The sequence below is a fragment of the Neofelis nebulosa genome, chromosome 2 (assembly GCF_028018385.1).
Source record: "Neofelis nebulosa isolate mNeoNeb1 chromosome 2, mNeoNeb1.pri, whole genome shotgun sequence".
Taxonomy (NCBI): Eukaryota; Metazoa; Chordata; class Mammalia; order Carnivora; family Felidae; genus Neofelis; species Neofelis nebulosa.
In genome coordinates, this window is record NC_080783.1 from 196,781,065 (window position 1) to 196,801,231 (window position 20,167).

Consider the following 20,167-nt stretch of genomic DNA (forward strand, 5'->3'; position numbering starts at 1 on the left):
TGGATGGGAACAGAAGGTGGCTGGGCCACATGGGACAGCTGCTCCCAGTGGGGCTAGCCTGGGGGCACTAACTCATGTGGAGACATGCCTGGGGCAGACATCAGCCATGGGGCAGAAGGTCAGTCCTAGGCCCCTGTGCCTCCGGGGACTGGTGCTAGTGTTACTAGTTAGGGAGCAGGGTCTGACATGTGCCCAGGAGGGCCCATGACAGCATCAAGGAAGGTTTCAGGCCACATGCCAGGCCAGGGAGGTGCTCAGAACTCCCCTCCTCCACACTAGCTGCTGCACACCTCATGGCAGCCTCAGTGGCTCAGGCTGGGGTGAGCATGACAGCTGATGAGAGGCCTCAAGATCACCTGGCTCTCCCTCTGATTTCTCTTCCAGCCCCCTGTGGGGGACAGTATGTGGGTTCAGACGGAGTGGTCTTATCCCCCAACTATCCCCAGAACTACACCAGTGGACAGATCTGCCTCTATTTTGTCACCGTGCCCAAGGACTACGGTATGTCTATTTATGTTTCCCGACCTCTTCCAGGCCCCCGGGCCCTTCCCACTCGCGCCCCCGGCTCCACTCTCAATTGTATCCACTCCCATTGTGGGAACGGGTAGACCATCTCCGGTACAGGACTCCTGGGTGCAGATGCCATGCAGTGGAAATAAGATACACTGTCGGGTGGGCTCCTGACGTATGTGTGGGAGGAGCACTAGCAAGGCCAGCAGCACAAGGGGATGCAGCTGGGGAGGAAGTAGCCAGGACGGAGGGAAGGCAGGGATGCCGGACACTAGCCAGCACAGCCCACGTCTGACTGGAGGTGCTACAGATCCAGGCTGACTGGGAACCCAGGGGAGGGTGACCAAAGGGCAGGAAGAAGGAATGGGTGGGACAGAGCTGGGAACCCCAGTGTTCCACCATCCCATCCGAGACTGGGAGCCTAGCCCAGCAGCTATAGGTAGGGCAAACAAGAGAAGGGGGGGGGGGGGGGACAGGCCAGTGTCCTGGGAAAGCAGAAAAACTTCCAGATTCCAAGAGGCTCAGACAAAAAGAAGCCAGGCTTGTCGCCTGGTTGGCAGTGGGGACATTTAAGAGTCCTGCCATCCCTGAAGGATTTAGGAAGTTCTAAGGGGCAGCCAGACTGGTTGTACCTGAGCAATCAGGTGACCCACCTGGATACTTTCTCCCTGGATCTCCTCTTTGTAGGAGGAGTAACAACTATTTCTAAACAGGATTGGTGTTGGGTGGGGTAAAGGGCACTGATAAATCCTGACCATCTAGGAGAGGGATGGGGCAGCAGCTGGCTACTTATGCCCAAGATAGGGTGGAGGGAGCATAGGGCAAGGCCTGATGCCACCAAGCATTTATGAAGCATCTCTCAGGGACCACGCACTCTGTTGCAGATGTGAGCGAGACATGCTCCCTGACCTCTGTGAACTCCCCATCTCACCTTAACCTACCGCTCCAGCCATCACGCAGCACTCCCACCCCAACCCCTGCACACATACATGTGTGTATGTGTGGCGCCAGCCATCCCAGCATACTTATGTGGCAGGAGCTTTGGACCTGCGGGCTCACAGTTAGAAAAGTCCTAAAATGTTGTCCAGTCCAATCTGCCGCTCAGAACAGAATCCTTGATTAGTGGTGTGCAGTTTGTGCCTGGATTCCTCCCATGATAAAGAGCTCGGCCTTTAAAGGAAGCAACCCCAAGGATGGTCAGTTTCACTGGGCTGAAACAGGCACACAGAGAGCCAGTTTGAGGAAGGGTAGTGGTCTGTCCCAAGTATCTTGTCTTTGCCAAGGATGCTGAGCCCCCGGGATTCAGGGCAGACTTTTGCCTCTGCAACACTGGCTCCAAGCTCAAGTCTCAGCTCTGACTTCCTCTTCTAATCTTCCTTTGATCTCCTACCTAAAGTGACCTGCCTAATTCTATCATGTTTTCCCATTATCTCTAGGACTTAATTTTAACTATCTGAAATTATCTTCCCTATCTCTTTGCTTAAGTGGGCTTTTTACCCCCTTTATTGACTGTCTCTTCCCACTAGAATGCACACTCTGAAAGCAGGAATGTTGCCCATCGTGTTCACCTCTGCAGGAGGGAGGACGGAGATACCCCTGCCACCACCTCAGTACCCATTTTCAGGGTTCCACAATGTGCTCTCCCTCCTCCTGCCTCTCCCTCCAGCCCCTCTGGCCCCTGCTCCTCTCCCTCCTACCCTGCTTCTTGCCCCAGATATGCCTGGCAAACTGGTAAGCCAGCACAGGCAGACCACACCAAGTTCAGGCAGATAGCTGAGTTAGAGCTGTTCGCACTGTGGGATCAGTGATGCCAGCCCCTCCAGCAGTGCCTGGAAGAGAGGGGCAGCTGAAGAAATCCCCTGTGATTTGTAGCATGAATAGCCATCAAATGGCAGGGCCCTTAGGCCTCATCCGAGAGGGGCTCATCAAGACTATGGACCACCAGCTTTTCAGCCCCTTCCTGGAGTGAGCTGAGTACCCTTTGGGGAACATTCTTAACTTCTGAGCCTCAGTTTCTTTGTCTTTAAAATATGAACATCTAAAAGAGGCACAGTTGAAGATGATACATCTGGTAAACTTGGTACCTGGCACACAGTAGGTGCTTTATAAATACCATTTTGCCTCTTCCTTGGCTTTGCCAGAGGGAAATGAGCTCAAGATGTTTGCCCATTCCTTAGACAATCGCTCTTTCCCCAGGAGCAGCTGCTTTTCACCACCCTTATTCCTCTTAACCGTGGGGCATCTTGTATCAAAGGCTGTCCTGGTCAGCAGGATTTCTGAAGAGAAAACAAAGGAAAATACAGGGTCCTACGAGCACACGGAAAATGGGAGGTGTTGCCAAAAACCCTTCCATGTCCTTAAGTAGCTGCTGCCACTGCTATCTGAGAAAGGAATGGGGTTGGCCCAGCTCCAGTTCCACCAGGCCTGACTGTTATGTTCAGTCTTCAATGTTATCTTGACCCATGAGGGAGAATGCCAGCTGGCCCTTTCCACCTCCCCACAACCCTGTGCCTGGGGTCTGGCCAGTGTGCTGATCAGCCAGTAGAAGCCTCAGCAAGCAGTCAGCCCCAGGAACCAACAACTTCCGCGGAGGCTTCCCTGCTCCTGGCCTGCAGCCCCCACACCTCCAGTCCTTGCCCCAACATGGCGGCCAGTCTTCCATGCTGAGGTCTCCACACCATGTCTCCTTCGCAGTGGTGTTTGGACAGTTCGCCTTCTTCCATACGGCCCTCAACGACGTGGTGGAGGTGCATGATGGCCACAGCCAGCACTCCCGGCTCCTCAGCTCCCTCTCGGGCTCCCACACAGGTACCCAGGGCTTGGCTGGTGTCGGGGATGGTGGCGGGCTGAGGGCATTTCGGGCCCGCTGAAAGGAAAGAGGCCCTGTAAGCCCAGCCACAGGTGGCACCACACAGCTTTATGTCTGTCGTCCACTGGTGCTTTCTCTACAACACGACAGTCAGCTCCTGGTAGCCCAAACGTAGAAGGGGGCTTGGGAAACTACCCTCACCCCAAGGTGTGTCTACACTGCTGCCCCAAGTGGTGTAGTATTCCCCTGTTGGTTTATTCTTAGACCCAACATGTTTTTCTGATTATAAACATACTGCTTTTTCAATGTAGAAATCTTAGAGGCAAGACAAAATAACTGTATGGAGAATTAAATTAAAAACCACCCAGAAAGAACCACTGAAAGATGGAGTGTATTTTCCCCCAGCCTTTGTATCTACTTAGACTTAACCTTTTGTATATTTTATTGAATAAAACAATGTACATATTTTTATTGAAATGTCCATTGTGAGCATTTCTGTCATTATTTCCTTCTATAATAGGATTTTTTAAATGCTGCAAAACAGTCCATCATATAGTTACTTAACATTTATGTTAAAAAATTTATGCAATGAATTCCCTATTATTGAACATCGAGATTGTTTCTAATTTTTCACTCTCGTGAATAGTAACCCAGTGTATTATGCATACATCTCTATACACATCTCTATTACCTTAGACTATCTAGAAGTAGAATTGCCAAGTTAAAGGATGTGTGCGATCTTAACTTAAGGCTTTTTGTGGGAATCTAACTATATTCTTTCAAACTTAGTTAATCAGTTATTTTAACAGAATTATCAAAATCCCTGATTTTGAAATATGCCAAAATGCCAAACATCCCTCTAGAAAGTCCTTGCCACTCTGTTCACCAAAAGTGAATAAGAGATGATGTTTTATTCTCACAAAAACTAGCTAATTAAGGAAACAAAAGCATCATCAGTTTGAAAAGTGAGAATTGTATCTCATTTCTTAATTTGCCTTTTTTTATTACAAGTTGGGGTAAACTTTTTATAATGTAATTATTGGCCCATGCATTTTTTATTTGTGAACTTACTTGTGAATTGCTGTTGATTTTTCTATTACCATTTATCTTCTATTGACTTAGTAGACCTCCATATTATTCCAAGCTGTACGTATCATATGCCATAAAAACCTCTTGTCTATATTAAATACTATAAAATGCTTTCCCCTACATTTTGTCATTTGCCACTTAATTTTCTTCAGGGTATATTTTAATGTCAGAAAATTTAAATTTCTCCTGACATCAAATCTATCAATGCTTTCTTTTATAGATTTCCCCTTTACTTTTCTGCTGATGAAGTAAATATTCTTCTGTGTTTTCTTTTGCTTCTTTTCAGTGTGATTCTTTTGCTTTAATACCTTTGGAATTTATCTTGATTTCTTATTTGTTATGGGGAATCTAACCATATTCTTTCAAATTTAGTTAATCTGTTGTCCTAACAGAATTTTCAAAATGCCAGATTTACATCTATTAAGTTTTTATGAAGTTAAGGATGTTTCCAGACTTTATATCCACGTCTTTAAGTGTCTGTGTATTTTTCTATCTGTATCAAAAAACTTAGTGTAAGGTTATAAAAATGTTTAATATTAGGATAATTTTAAACATATGGTAGTGTAAGTCCCCAAACTTGTTCCTTTCTTTTGAAGTTTTTATTGACTGCTCTTCTTTATCTTTTTTATTTTTTTTTTAAGTTTATGTATTTACTTAGAGAGAAAGAGACAAAGAGCTGGGGAGGGGCAGAGAGATGGGGAGAGAGAGAGAGAGAGAGAGAGAGAGAGAGAGAGAGAGAGAGAATCTCAAGCACTGCCAGTGCGGAGCCCAACTTGGAACTCAAACCCATGAACCATGAGATCATGACCTGAGCCACCCAGGCGCCCCAGACACGTAACCAACTGAGCCACCCAAGTGCCCCTGTTCTTGTTTATTTTTGCTTGCAAATAACTTCAAGAAATATTTTGTCAAGATAAAAAAGTTTGCTTCAGAACTTTCATTGGACTTCCATTAAGTTATTGGTTAATTGGGGGAGAACTCACATCTTTATAACAGTAACCCTTCTTCCCATCCAGGAACATGATATGTCTCTCCATTTATGTATCTTTTGTAACCTTGGGAAAGGGGCTTTAATTTTCACTTTGGCAGTATTGATTTTTTATTAACTCTACTCCTAGATATTGGATGGCAATTTTTGTCATTGTTTTTGTTGCTGCTGTGAACTGGTCCCCCCTCCTTCCACTGTATTTTCTTTTCTTTTTTTTTTTTTTTAATTTTTTTTTTCAACGTTTTTTATTTATTTTGGGGACAGAGAGAGACAGAGCATGAACGGGGGAGGGGCAGAGAGAGAGAGGGAGACACAGAATCGGAAACAGGCTCCAGGCTCCGAGCCATCAGCCCAGAGCCTGACGCGGGGCTCGAACTCACGGACCGCGAGATCGTGACCTGGCTGAAGTCGGACGCTTAACCGACTACGCCACCCAGGCGCCCCTCCACTGTATTTTCTAACTGGTCTTTGATAGTATATTAGATGACTGGTATTTTTGGTATAGTCATTTTGTAAAGTCAATGAACCCTCTGTAATAATGCTAACACTGCCGACTGATCTCTCCTGGGCCCTTTAGGCAAGAAGCCATATCTTCTGCAAATAAATTTGCCTCAATACTTTATTTCTTCCTTATCAGTGTTTTTTTTCTTTTATTTTTTTCCATGGCTATTGGTTTATTCAGGTATATGACCCTAAGATCAATGCTGATATTTTATGTTTTAGTAAAAAACCCATTTTATAATTATTTTAAATTCAGCAACACAGGTTATATATATACTATGATGCTATATAATCTCCTGGGTGTCAGAGGTTATATCACCTGCCTTTACTGATTGAGTACTGTATTAGTAGTGACCCCTCTTTTTCCCACCTGGATGAGAGGTTTTGTGTTGTTTCATTTCGTTTTTGTTTTGGGGGGTTTTGTTTTGTTTTGTTTTGTTTTGTTTTTGCTTTTACTTATCAGTTCTTCTGTGGCCTTTGTTATTTTTTAATTAATTAACTTCTGCATTTATTTCATAATGCCTCTCCTCCTGTTTTTCTTCAGATTACATTGAGCTTCTTATGCTAACCCCTTGAATTGAGAGCTTTCTTCTTTTCCCTGTGTAATGAAGAGCATGTTTACAGCAGCACATTCACTTCTAAGCATAGTTTTGGCTCTGTGCTGTAAGAATTGTCACATCCTATTGTCCTCCTCATTACTTTCTAAATAATCTGTCACCATGTTTTCTTCTTTCTTGCCCAAGAGTCCTTTAAGGCTGCCTCCTCTTTTCCTCCAGGAACCTGAATTTTGTTCTTGTTACATTTAAACATTTGTGTTAATTTCTCATTTTGTTACCACACCGGGAGAGAATATAGCCTGAACCACTTCCGTTTCGGGGTTAAATGAGGTCCTCTTCCATAGCCAAAGACGTTTTTTTGTTTTTTTGTTTTTTCATTCCTTGAGTATCTAAGAAGAGAGTGTGTCCTCTGGACAGTTGAGAGGCTGCAGAGAGACGGGCAGCTCAGGCCCAACACTCACTGCCCGGCCCCTAATCTCAGCCCCGCCCCCTGCCAGCGAGGTGCCTGTAGGCCCGGTGGTGCTTGACTGCTCAGAGCTGCAGTTGCCTCGGCTGTAAAATGCAGAGAGGAAAACCTGTGCCTCCTAGAGCTATTTGTTAGAGTGAAATTAGTTTAGTAATAGCCATTAGGTCAATCTTGCTCAATTTTATTATTCACATCCATTCTATCAGTGATTCTCAATGAAATGAGTTTTGATATCAGCACCCCATGTATGCCCACTCAGCCAGGAGTGTAAGTCAGGATTCCTTGGGGTAGGATGCTTTTTCAAGACCTCATGATTTTCAATATAGATAAATAGAGGTATAAATTTAGCTATAAATATAGAAGCATGGGTACAGGCAGAGAGAGAGAGAGAGGTATACATTTAGGACCTGTATATGTAAATGTAGATATAGATACAAGAACACATATAGATGTAAAGGACCAATGGCTAGAAAGAAATAAGGATGGACAGATGGGTGGATGCAGATATAAGACCTATAGGTGTCAATATCAATATCCTCAGATCATCTTATTCCTCATTTGGAGAAACACTGATGAGCCACTAACGCTGATGGAAGTAATGTGTCCCTGTCCTGAGGTGTGTTGAAGGGGCAAAAAGCTTGAGGACCACTACTCAGCAGTCTTCATTTTGTTTCTCTATTTGATATATCAAATGTCGTGGATTTTGCTCATTTAAACATCCCGCTGCAACTGTGATATTTTGTTATCTTCTTGTGTTTCCAACCATTTTAGCACCTGTGTTTGCCTGCTATATCTTTCTTCATTTCCTTGGAGAGTCTTTTTCTTAAGAGGATGTTTACTTACTTCTTTTACATTTGTTCTGATATCTGTCATCTGGTTTTGTTCTTTGTGGGTTTGGGGGGCTTTTTTGTTTTGATTTTGCTTTCTTTTCCATTCCTGTCTGACCCCTCTCTAATTTCCAAGGCTTTTTTTTTATATGTACATTTAGAATTTCTAAGGAATGCTATCAGTAAATTATTTATAAATTACGGACTTCTTCCCCCAAGGGTCTACTTTTACATTTAATTTTGCTATCTCATTGACAATAATTATTTGGGCTTAACTGTCTTTTCCTGGTTGTCTTTATCCCTGAGAGTTTTTGATTTCCCTACTTCTGTTCATTTTTTTAGTAGGCTTATCACTGCACTACTTTTCCGCCACCTTGCCTGTATGACTGTGTCTTTCCTTTGACACATCATGTGAATGACAACTTGATTGTAAGTCAAATTACAGGTCACAAATTTCTTTCAAAACTCCTGTCACCGTCCCACTTCATTCCAACAGTTCATATTACAGACAAGTGGAGTCCAACCTGATTCTTTACCCTGATAGGTAACCCATTCTTTTCTCTCTGGATGGCATTCATATTTTTTTTAATTTTATTTTTAAAATCTGAAAGCCCACTAGGATAGGTTGCAATGGAAATCTTTTTTCATTAATTACATCTGGCACTTTGAGAATAATTGTAGTCTGAACCTCAGATCTTTCTTAAGCTTAGGAAAGTTATCTTCTTTCTTAAACTATTTCTCCTCCTTCAGTTTCTCCTATCTTCTCTCTCTCTCTCTCTCTCTCTCTCTCTCTCTCTGTCTTGAATCCTTGATGTATGCATACTGGAGTTTCTCTGATCTATCTTCCGTGTTGCTTGTGGTTTCTCTCATTATTTTCATCTCTTTGTCTTTTTCCTGTGGATTCTGGAAGAATTTCCCCCAACTTAATCTCTACTTCCCTGTTCAATTTCTACAGAATCCAGCTGCCACATACTGGTGATTCTCATTTTTGAAGGCTTTATTGATCTCAGAACTTTCCTTTGGCATGGCTGCCCTCTCTGACTTCACAGATGCAATGCTAGATTTAGTCTTGTGGCAACCACAACTGAAAGTCTTCTCGAGATATTTGCCTGCTCTTTCTGATAGTTCACATTAAAATGTTTGGTTTGATTTCTGAGTGGTTTTCACCCTTAAAACTTTGAGAGCTTGTCTTTTGTCCAGGGATTTTAATATGTGCTTGTCCATGGAGAGGGAGGTCTGTGTTCATCCAGGCTTGGAAGTTGAAATGGGTTTGTGAGAGATTATAGGGGTCCTAATCCACATATCATGCCAGACAATGGGAGGATGGAAACCTAGAGTTTTGTTCTGCTCACATCTGTTAAAGAGCTCCAGACAGTGGTGATAATAAAGACAAGCTTTTTCTTCATGAGTTTCTTTTTGCTTTGGCAGCCAGAAATTATTGGGTCAATGACTCCCAGCCAGGATCAGCCATCTGGGTCATGTGTAAATAGTATGTTGTGCAAAACTCTCCACTCTCCGTGGCCAGTAGTGTCACATGGGCTTTCTGGAAGCATTGGTTGGCCTCAGATGTGCCTCCCAGTGGTTCCATGGCTGGTTCCAACTCCAGCCCTCATTGCAATGGAGACTTAGCCTGGCTGTCTGCACCCCCAGCTTCCCTTCTGACGGTGGGGTCAGCAGGCATCTCAGGGTTCCCTAAGGCTGTGGAGGGGCACACTCAGCGATGCAGAGTGGCCATGCCACTACCTGCTAAGCCATAGTCCAGTCCCTCAGCTGCCTCAAGAAATTGACCACAAGCAGGACTGCACTTCACAGCTGTAGGTCCAGCTGGTGTTGTCTTCACTCTTGTCCATCTATACCACGTCAAGGAGAAGATAGAACTTTATCTTCTGATATAAAGGCGTCCTGTGCCCATGCAGGTCTTCCTTAAGCTGTGTTATCAGTTGGGTGACAATTCGTCTTGCTTTGGTTGTCCCGACGTAATTATTAATAACATGCCCATTGACTCTCAAAAGTGTCCTAGTGTGAGCAATAAATTATACAATTGCTGTGGTTATCTGTCATTTTACAGGATCTGGGAATGGCCAGTTACTCTCAGATACTCACATCACCCTCCTTCCCAGAAGCTGATGCCATTTTTCTTTTTAATATCAGTTTTCCAAGTAAACCACCAGTCAGTTTGGTAATGGCCATTCTCCTCATCCTTGTGGGCCAGTGTATGTCTGAAAGCTTTCTCCTTTCCAGGAAGGTCATTTAATCTTTCTGATCCTCTCTTTCTTGACCTATTAAATGAGGGCACCGAACTCTTGTCATGTCAGCCTCCAAAGACCATAGGTCAAGGTAAAACCATGGATGCTAAAACCTTCTGCAAGCTTTAGAGTGTAACGTGTAGTAAAAATGTGAGGTTTTATTTCCGGGAGAGCTGGGATATGGAAGGAATTGCTGTGGGGGGTGGGGGGAGGGGTGGTATGGGCAGCCCCTCCTTCCTGGCCAGGATTTTCTCTCCTGGGCCCGCCTGCTGGACTCACTGTCTCCCTCTCCTCCTCGCCCCTTATCTTGGCAGGAGAATCGCTGCCCTTGGCCACCTCCAATCAAGTTCTCATTAAGTTCAGTGCCAAAGGCCCAGCACCAGCCAGAGGCTTCCACTTTGTCTATCAAGGTATGCAGCGCGTGGGTGTGAAAGGTGTGAAGACATCTCAGTTCTCTAGTGACTCCCTGACCAAAGGAACTGGGACTTTTGACCCCTAAGTCTAGGCCTCAGTCTTAGGGTGTGTGGAGGCAGTTACTGATTTGTAGGGCAGTTCCTTGAAATTCAGTTGAATTTAGACACTCATTTACCCAATAGACAATTCTTGGACAAAACTCCATTTCGAATGAGGGGGAAAATCAGACATGGGATGCCAACTCCTGCCCTTCCCCTCCCCCACTGCCTGGCAAGGTCCCAATGGCATTGGGATGACCAGCCCAGGCCTTGTACCTAGACTCTCTCCCATGGAGTTTGGTCTTCTCTACAAGACACAGTAAAGATGTGGGAAAAACACAGACTTGGGATTAACATGGACATGGCTTTGAATCCCAGCTCTGCCAGTTTCTAACTGGGCACCAGCTACTCCACCCCTCAGAGCCCCAGTTTGCTCACCTCTAAAATGAGGGTAAGCATATTACCTCACTGATGGAGTTAAGAGAGTTCACAAAGTAGTTGACACCAAGCAGGTGAAGGATGTCTGTCCCCTTCCTTCCTTACTGGCTTTGAAAGGCAGAGTCGTGGAGCATCCTGACTTTCACCTCTAGGCCCCTACCTCTCCTTGTCCAGAAGGAAGCCCACTTTTCAAGGGCTCATTCATTCCACTGCCCAGGAAGAGCTGTATTCCCCTGCCACAGAAGGATGGCATAACTGGGGCCTGGGTTAAAGGGTCCTGTCCACCATGTGGGCAGGGTAAGGGGAGATTCAGATTCAGGTCATGAGAGTAGAGCCCTGGGCAGAGGCCAAGGTAGGTTGAATGGAGGAATAAAGGCCATTCTTCCCGTAAGGGGATGTGGGACTTCATGGGGATGGGAGGGCACCATTGGGAAGCCACAGAACACAACTAGGCCTAAACTCTGCCATCCATGGTTTCCAGAAGCTGTGCTGCCACCTTGTGTGTCCAACTATGTTTTAGTAAAATCGTCCTTGTCCTGGAAAGTCCCTACCCCTGCCCTGAGAGAAAGTGCTCAGAGCCTCTCGGGGTCCCATCCAGACTGTCTCAGCTCCAGTCCCATTGTGTGTCCATCCCTGAGCCAGTTTCCAGAGGGGTGAGGCCTGCCCCTCAGTGCCCTTGTCCCCCGCAGCGGTACCCCGAACAAGCGCCACGCAGTGCAGCTCTGTGCCGGAACCCCGCTATGGCAAGAGGCTGGGCAGTGACTTCTCGGTGGGGGCCATCGTCCGCTTCGATTGCAACTCCGGCTATGCCCTGCAGGGGTCCCCAGAAATCGAGTGCCTCCCCGTTCCTGGGGCCTTGGCCCAGTGGAATGTATCAGCGCCTACCTGTGTGGGTGAGTGCCTGGACAACCAGGACTCCTGGGAGGGGGTGGCCGGTGACACCCAACAGCAGCCCCTGCCCACCAGAATAACTTAAATAGGGTGTCCCATTCAGGCCAAGTCACTAGTCCTGTGGGTTGGGTGTGTAGACAGCAAGGAGGAGGAGCTGGGGTTGCTGGGGGAGGGATGCATGTGAAGGAGGGTTGTAGGGACAGGAGCCACAGAAGAAGCAGGGATGGGGGCCTGCGGGAGAAGCCAATAGCCAGCAAGGGAGGCCCTGAAGGAGTGTTTGGGGAGGCTCCCATGGGGTACCCACAAAGACAAGCAGGAGAAACCTCTGACCAGAACTGCCTCCTTCCCAGTGCCATGTGGAGGCAACCTCACAGAGCGCAGGGGCACCATCCTGTCCCCCGGTTTCCCAGAGCCCTACCTCAACAGCCTCAACTGTGTGTGGAAGATCGTGGTCCCTGAAGGCGCTGGCATCCAGGTAGGGGCTAGGAGACGCCTCAGTCAGGCAGGTGGCTGGGAGGAGACATTTCAACCCCGTCCCTGCCCCTCAGGCCAGATGCGAAGGTGAGGCCCACAAGCAGAAAAACCCAACAGCTCAAGGCCCAGAAGCTTCAGGGGGTGTGAAGAGAGAGCTGGGTAATTCAGGAAAGAGGAGTGGCACAGGCTCATGCCATCAGGGAAGCCCAGAAGAGGAAATGGGCCTGGACTGGGATATAGAGATTGGGCAAGATTCATAGATGTTTTTCAGATGGCTTGAAGTCTTCTTTTCTCAAGATTATGGGGGAGAGAAAAGGGGACATTGCAGGAAGGAGAAAGGAGCAAACAGATGAAGCATGGAGGAGCCCCAGACACACACCTAGGCGTCACACCCGCAGTCTGAACTGTAGGAGCAGAATGGGGGCCACAACGGGTACCCAGTGGCGAGAGCCAAGTGAAGAAGGCACTGGGATGGCAACATGGAGGAGGGTCTGGAGGCTGCAAGGGCAACAGAGAGGCAGCAGGTAGAGATTCAAGGTGGGCAGGTCTGGCCAGGAGTGGGCTACTGGCTTATGGCTGCAGGATATCTGCTGCAATCCAGACAGGAAAGTGGGAAAACCCAAGCAATGTTTCAGAAATGAGGAGGAGGCCATTCAAAGTCAAGTATTCCCACTTCCTGAAATTTCCTTTCCCTACTCTCTGCCTGACAAAGCACCCCCACTGTCTTGCAGTCCTTCATTTTACATTCTTTTCCCCCTCTGGACAATGAGGTTCCCGAGGTTAGGGACTGCATCTTACTCTTAGCAGCAAGACCTAGCACAATGTCAGGTGCAGACTGACAGTTCCAATAATGGAATTAACTACATGAATGGAGAAGAAGGGAAGCAGAGAGAGACAGACAGACATAGGCTGCCTAACCGACAATTCAATCCCTCTGCCTTCCCAGATTCAAGTCATCAGCTTTGTCACAGAGCAGAACTGGGACTCCCTGGAGGTATTTGACGGTGCAGACAACACTGTAACCATGCTGGGGAGTTTCTCAGGTGAGGTGGGACTTCCAGGGACCTCAACTCAGGGGGCAGTGGTGGACTTCATCATCATCATCATCATCATCATCATCACCACTGAGATCTAGTTGACATGCCATAAAATTCACCATTTCAAAGTGTACAATTTGCAGATGTTAACTGGATGCATTTTGGTGATTGTATTACAAAATATACAAATACTGAATTATGTCACACCCCTGAAACTAATATAATGTTATGTGTCAATTATAGCTCAATAATAAAATGATAAAAGTGCCACAGTGAAAAGATAGTGTCCAATTCAGTAGTTTTTAGTATATTCACAAGATTCTAAAACTATCACTGCTATCTAATCCCAGAACATTTTCATCACCCCAGAAAGAAACCAGGTACTCATTTGCATGCACTCCCCATCGCTCCCCCTCCCCCATCCCTTGGCAACCACGACTTGGCAACCTACTTCCCATCTTTATAGATTTGCTTGTTCTGGAAATTTCATATAAATGGAATCCTACAATATGTAGCCTTCTGGGTCTGGCTTCTTTCACTCAGCATAATTTTTCAAGGCTCCCCCCATGTTGTAACATGCGTCAACACTTCACCATGTGGCTAGACCAGATTTCACTTATGCATCCATCAGTTGATGGACATTTGGTTGTTTCCACTTGTTGGCTAATTATGAATAATGCTGCTATAAACATTCATGTAGATATTTCTGTGGGACATGATTTCAATTCTCTTGGGTATATATACCTAATAGTGGAATTCCTGGGTCATGATAACTCTATATTTAAATTGGGGGGGGGGGGGGACTGACAAACTGTTTTTCCAAAGTGGCTACACCGTTACCAACAGCAGACTTCTCACTGAGTGTGGTGTGTGCTTTTGCCCAATGCCCAGGACAATTATCTGGGTCTTTCAGGCTTCAGAATTGCATGTTGCCAAGATAGAAAAAGGAGTCATGTGCACCGTATACACTGTCTACACTGCCTGGATTGCCTAGAGAATTCTACGTGTCAGAGTTATTTGAAGATGGCTGGAAAGGGACCAAGCTCTTTGGCTGCCTGTGCAACTCCCTCTACCGTTGGCACATGGCTCTGCCACTGCTCATTCTGCAGAAAGTTGTTTGAGGCCTCCTCTCCCTCGGCCACTGGAGAGCCAGCATTCTCAGAGGGTGCTAATGTAGCAAATTTGTCATGTAGCAAGTTTGATAGTTGGGGAGATGTGAGGGTCTTGGAGCAGAGTGTCAGCAGGTAGCAAAAGCAAGAGGTATGGGAAGGAGCTTGGGGGCCGGGGGTGGCTAATGGTGAATGGTCCCTGTTTCCTTGCCCTAGGAACAACCGTGCCTGCCCTTCTGAACAGCACCTCCAACCAGCTCTACCTTCATTTCTACTCAGATATCAGCGTGTCAGCAGCCGGCTTCCATTTGGAGTACAAAAGTGAGGATCCAAAGTTTCAGCTGCGTACAGGGCTTAGGGTGGGGATTGACAGGTATCAAGGACCCACAGTGAGCAGGGGTCACACTGGGGCTGTGTATTCTCCACCCCACGTAAGCCTGACCGCAGACTTAGAGGAAGGTGCTGAAGCTCAGGGAAGGTCTGAAAATCCTCAAGACTGCGCAGCCAGTAAGTGATGGAGCCAGGATTCTCACCCCAGTGTCTGCTACTCAGACACCTACGGGCTTCCCCTTTGTCCACACCAGGACTGGGAAGGGAGCACAGTCACTGGCCTCGGTCCAGTATATACTTTGGGATGTAGTAAAATAGCGGGTGCTCTCCCCTGGTCCTAAACTCTGTCCTCTCCAACCCCTGGTTCTGTGATTCAACTGCCTTTGAAGTTCCCGTCCTCATTAGAAACTTCACTCCTCTTGCACCAGATTTCTCCCCCTCAGCTCAGAACCTTACATCCTGGTTTCCAGTGTCCCGAAGTGGTCACAACGAAAAACTCGTAAAAGAGAAAGGCTTGTGGATGCGCCTTTTGGGACAACAAAGACAGAGGTTGCTGGGAGACTGTTGTCATCCTGGGACAGCCTGCCGTTCCCCTTCCCCACTGGGTATAGGAGAGAATAGATAGACAAAAGTACTTGTTTTACATTCATCCAGCAAATAGTTATGGAGTGATTACAGTATGCCAGGTGCTCTGCTGGGTTTTTCTAGGTTTGAGAAAGATCAAGATGGTTAAGTCCTCTCAGAGCCCATTAAAGAGAGGCAGACGTATGGACACAGAAGCGCATTAAAGTATTACAGGTGCTCTCCTCTATGTCCCCAAATGTCCCCAAATGGGAGATCAGTGGTTCGAAGGAGAGAGCAGTCACTTCTACCTGAGACAAGTGGAGAGGTCAATGTCATAAAGAAACATTGAGTGTCTACAATGTGGCAAGCCCTGTGCTAGATGCTCACAGATAAGAGGTAAGACATGGCTTTTGCCCTCAAACACAGAGTCTAGGAGGATAGATGGACAAGGGAGCAATAATTTTAGTGCAACCTAATATGCTAAGAAAGTGCAGAAGAGGGGAGCTAAACCTGGCCAGGTGAGACCTTACAGAAGGGGATGCGTGAGTTAGGTGTGGAATGAAAAGTAAGAAATGTGGAAAGGTAGAGTTGGCTTGGCCATCTTTGACAGCATGGGCCCATGCAGATGGAAGCCTCAGTTGGTGCCGGAGGCCTGGTAGGGTCAGCACTGGAGGTTATGCAAATGTCCAGCTGATCTCCAGAATGAATGAGCTTTATCCAGATGGTTGGGAGAGGATTAGTTGGATCCCAGGATGCTCATGGCCTGAAAGAACTGAAATGTGCACCTGATAGGAAAGACCTCGGGCAGCTTGAAGCAAGGACCCTAAGGAGCAGAGGATAGGACACAGACCTCTGAGACCTTCCTCCCTGCAGACCTCAAAGGCTTACTCTCCTTGTGAACTAAAGTATTCTGAGTTTCTTGAATAGTTCACATTTTTTCTTTTATCCTTTTTTCTCTGTTCTGTCCAATTTTGTTTCTTTATTTAGTATTTTAATTTGAGTCCTTAAATGTTCCCTAAAATCTTTTCTTTTCTTTCCTCTTCCAAAGATATACTTTCTCTTGTCATTCTGCTGCCTCATTACCAGAAAAAAAAATTCACCTCTTCTCAATTTGTGGTTGTTGTTGTTGTTGTTCAAGGGAACTGGTAGTTTTCTTAGTAGCTGATGTTTATCATGCATTGTCCTCTGATGGTGGGAAGGGCTGAGGGAAAATTGAGGTCCCCATTAGTATTTGGTGACTGAAATTCCTAAGAGCCAAAACCGTTTTTGTTTTGTTAACCTACTATTCTGTTAATTTTTGATAATCTACAAAGAGGATGCAGAAGGGAAGAATTAACTGCTATTGTGGAGGCAAATGGTTTTGAAGGGTACTGAAAAGTCATATCTACTGCTATGACTCACTTAATGTTGATTTAGTTGAAATGGAAATAGAACAATATGCTTTCCAAAGCAATAGATTGCATATGATAAAATAATTCTTCCTTTGTTGTAAGCATGGCTTAAATGAAGTCAAACTGTGCAGTGTAAGAGAAATTAGAATGGACTTTTCTCTGTCTCCCTCTTTCTTTCTCTCTTGGATTTCACTTTTTTCTCTTACCATATTCTTTTGCTCTTGCCTCCCCCCCTCTCTCTCTCTCTTTGCCCCTACTTCTCTACTGGTAAGTAAGTCTCATGTTACTAAGTGGTAGTCACCCCAGTAAATGCTGAGTTGCATCATACTTGAAGTTCAGGGAGGAGTGGGGAGAGAGAGACAAGATGAAGTACTTCAAATTCAGCTTAATGACTGTTTTAATACTGTCTTTGGGGTATTTAGCCCAGCTGCTGAGATTTGTGGACATAGGCCCAAATAGCCTTCATTTCCAAGAATCACATTTACTTCTTAAAAGCATATGTAGGACAGGAATTGCCTCGGGAAGGCGCAAAGGAACTTTCTAGAAGAGTGAGCAGTGTTGTGTGGCTTTGATAGGGGTTTGGGTTATACAGGTGCATGCATTTGTCAAAACTCAGCAAATGTACACGTAAGATCTGTACATTTTGTTATATGTAAATTTTCCTCAGAGGGAAAAAAGCATGTGTAGTTATCTCGTGCACACATCGACTCTCAGCTCTCAAAGTAGAAAGAGGATGAGGATTCATCAGCTGCCACCCAAGAAGATGAGTCTAGTGCTTGGTGGTCTAGGGAGGCCAGTCCTTCCCATTCCTTTTCCACAAGTGCATGGCTCCGTGCAGGCTCTGCATACACATGGCTTCCCCATGGAGCTTGTATCTCCCAAGGGATCTGGGATCTACTAGGAGGGCTATCTATCAGAAGGTATCTAACAGGAGGGCTGAGGCTGCCCCCTCCCAAACTCTCTGGGCCATGCAAGTGCCTGGAATCAGACCCAACCGTGAAGTCTGTTAGCCCTCATCCCTGGAAAACCACACTGCAAGTCTCATGCAGCAACGCACGGGGATTTACGTAGTACCTCTTATTTATTTGTGTATTTATTTATTGCATCTTAAGTGCCCGCACCCGCAGGGGGGCCCCTGCAGGGCACAGGAGAGGCATGAAGCCCACCAGTCAGGAGATGCTCTACTCCCATTTGCTGTGGGTTTCCACCGGAGAGAATTCAAAGCAGGACGAGGATGATTTCAGGAGGGGACAGGAGGGGAGCAGGGTTGGGTCTCTCATGAGCTCATGTCGCCTGTGAGTTCGGCCTCCACTTGCACAGACCTGGAGTCACACTGGGCTTGGTTTGAATCCCAGCTCTATGGCTTGCTAAGGGCACATCTCTGGGCCTCTTGGCCTGTATCGTCACCCGTGAAAAGGGATGTAAAGACTCCTTCAAGGGATGAGATGATGTGTGTGACACACTGGCCCCAGTTCTGCTTGTGGGAAGTCTCAGCAAGTGCTGCCCCAGTGACGATGGTGGGTGGGCAGCGGGGAGGAGGACCACGACGAGGAAGATTAGGATGGGTGTCCTAGCAAAGCGCTGTGTACAGTGCTGGGTACATTATCAGGACCGAATGAGTGCAGATGAAGTTGAAAACTCGAGAAAGGAGAGTGAAGGAGAGTTTGAGAGCCCTTAGAGGTGATCTTGGAAAGGGATGGAGCCAAAATCATGACAGTCCTAGAATGTCCCATGAGAGGGTGAGATTTCATATAACACTCAATGGGGACCCATTTTGAATTGCTGAATAAGGAAGCCCATGATTCAAGGAGAGAGCCTAAGAAACGCCAGTTGCCTGTGAGTGCAGGATGGCCTAGGGCACGGAAGGAGAGGGAGGTTGTGAGGGATCTGGCAGTGAGACAGGGCCAGAGCTGACTGTGAGGGCCAAGCAGGAGGAGACCCCCAGTACTCCTCCCAGAAAGGAGCTGGCCCCATCTTAAAAATACAACAGCAGAAACAAGGCAGCCGAGGGTCTCATCTGCTGGCGAACTTTTTTCCAGGAAGTCTGTCCCAGAGAGCAGGACTGTCTGAGCCCCCGAAGCGACACTGACAGATCTCTCTCTCTCATAACTGCTCTCCTCCCTCCTTGCCTTTCTTTCCCCTCTCCCAGTTTCATAGCCCACAGGAATTGTCTTCATAGAGCAAGGAAAATGGAGGGAAGTTGGGGGTCTGGGAGAAGTGAGGGAGGAGCGTGGTGAAGAGGTCTGGGGGCTTGGAGCCAGGTGGGCATCTCCTGAGCTCTCCTGCTCCAGAGTACTTCTGCTGATCCCAGGGGGCAGCCACATGGCCCACGGGATGCCTGCCTGCCCCAAGGAGCCTCTGTCCAGCCTCTGAGCCATATAAATATTCTGACTTTCTCTGTGCGCTCTGAGGGTTAGCACTGGCCTAGAGGCTAAGAGCAGAGAAAGCACAAATTAGAGCCCTTTCTCCTCCCTGCTGCCAGCATCACCCTCTGCCTACCAGTGCACTGACCTGCCAGGCTTGCCCATTCTCCTTTCTGTTTGCCTCTGTCTCGTCTAGCTGTGGGCCTGAGCAGCTGTCCAGAACCCACTGTGCCCAGTAATGGGGTGAAGACCGGCGAGCGCTACTTGGTGAACGATGTGGTCTCTTTCCAGTGTGAGCCGGGATATGCCCTCCAGGTACCTTCCCTCAACACCCAGGTCAGGAAACAGGTATCCCCCGAGATGTGTTGGACCAGCCTCATGCCAGCCTAGCTGCAGTCACCAAAGAACAGGGGAAAGACCCTGAGGTCCCCAGGGACCATTGTCCTTTCCCGGAGCTGTTCATGCAAAAGATGAGCTTTGCTGACTTTGGCGATTTAGCACAAGCCAGCCTCAGAATGTGTTCCTGCAAAGTTTTGGTTTGATTAGACTTCAGGAAAATTTAATCTTCCTTTGAAGGCCATGAGGGAATCTAGTAATTAAAGGAGTCTCACAAGGAACCTTTAGTAATGAGAATTCTTTAGTAATGGCTGTTAATAAGCATCCTTCCCCAAAGTCTCTCACCCTCTGCCTCATCCCACCCCACAGAGGGTTTGTGTATCTTTGTGTATCTTGTTCCTCAACGCAAGGCCCCTGAACAAACCCCCTCTTCTGGGTTGTACATACAATTGTGCCCACGGGGGCAATCAGCCCATCCCTGTTCCTGATTCCTCCAGGGCCACGCCCACATCTCCTGCATGCCTGGAACCGTGCGCCGCTGGAACTACCCTCCGCCACTCTGTATTGGTAAGAGAGCCCCGACCTTTTCCTTTCTTTCATACCCATTTTCTACCAGGGATTTGAGCTCAGTGACATATCGTTGGGATCAAGTTCAAATCAAAAGACAGATTGGTATTCTGAGTCTGTGCAAAGACAGTAGTTTTCGGCTGATGGGCAGCTCTTCAAGGGAGTCATGACTTCTGCAAACCTTCGCCCACCCAATGGAAAAATCACAGGAGACTTGCCCAT

At 46.9% G+C, this 20,167-nt stretch overlaps 1 protein-coding gene across 1 annotated transcript in view; it reads left to right on the forward strand.

Moving 5' to 3' along the window:
* The window catches only part of CSMD2 (CUB and Sushi multiple domains 2), a 600,568-nt gene that overhangs the window by 469,839 nt on the left and 110,562 nt on the right, over positions 1-20,167 (forward strand). Inside the window, 9 exon segments of the mRNA XM_058718151.1 lie at positions 385-501; positions 3,205-3,318; positions 10,308-10,403; positions 11,573-11,776; positions 12,125-12,249; positions 13,195-13,291; positions 14,611-14,715; positions 19,239-19,357; positions 19,876-19,945. Of these exon segments, the coding sequence (XP_058574134.1) occupies positions 385-501; positions 3,205-3,318; positions 10,308-10,403; positions 11,573-11,776; positions 12,125-12,249; positions 13,195-13,291; positions 14,611-14,715; positions 19,239-19,357; positions 19,876-19,945 (1,047 nt within the window).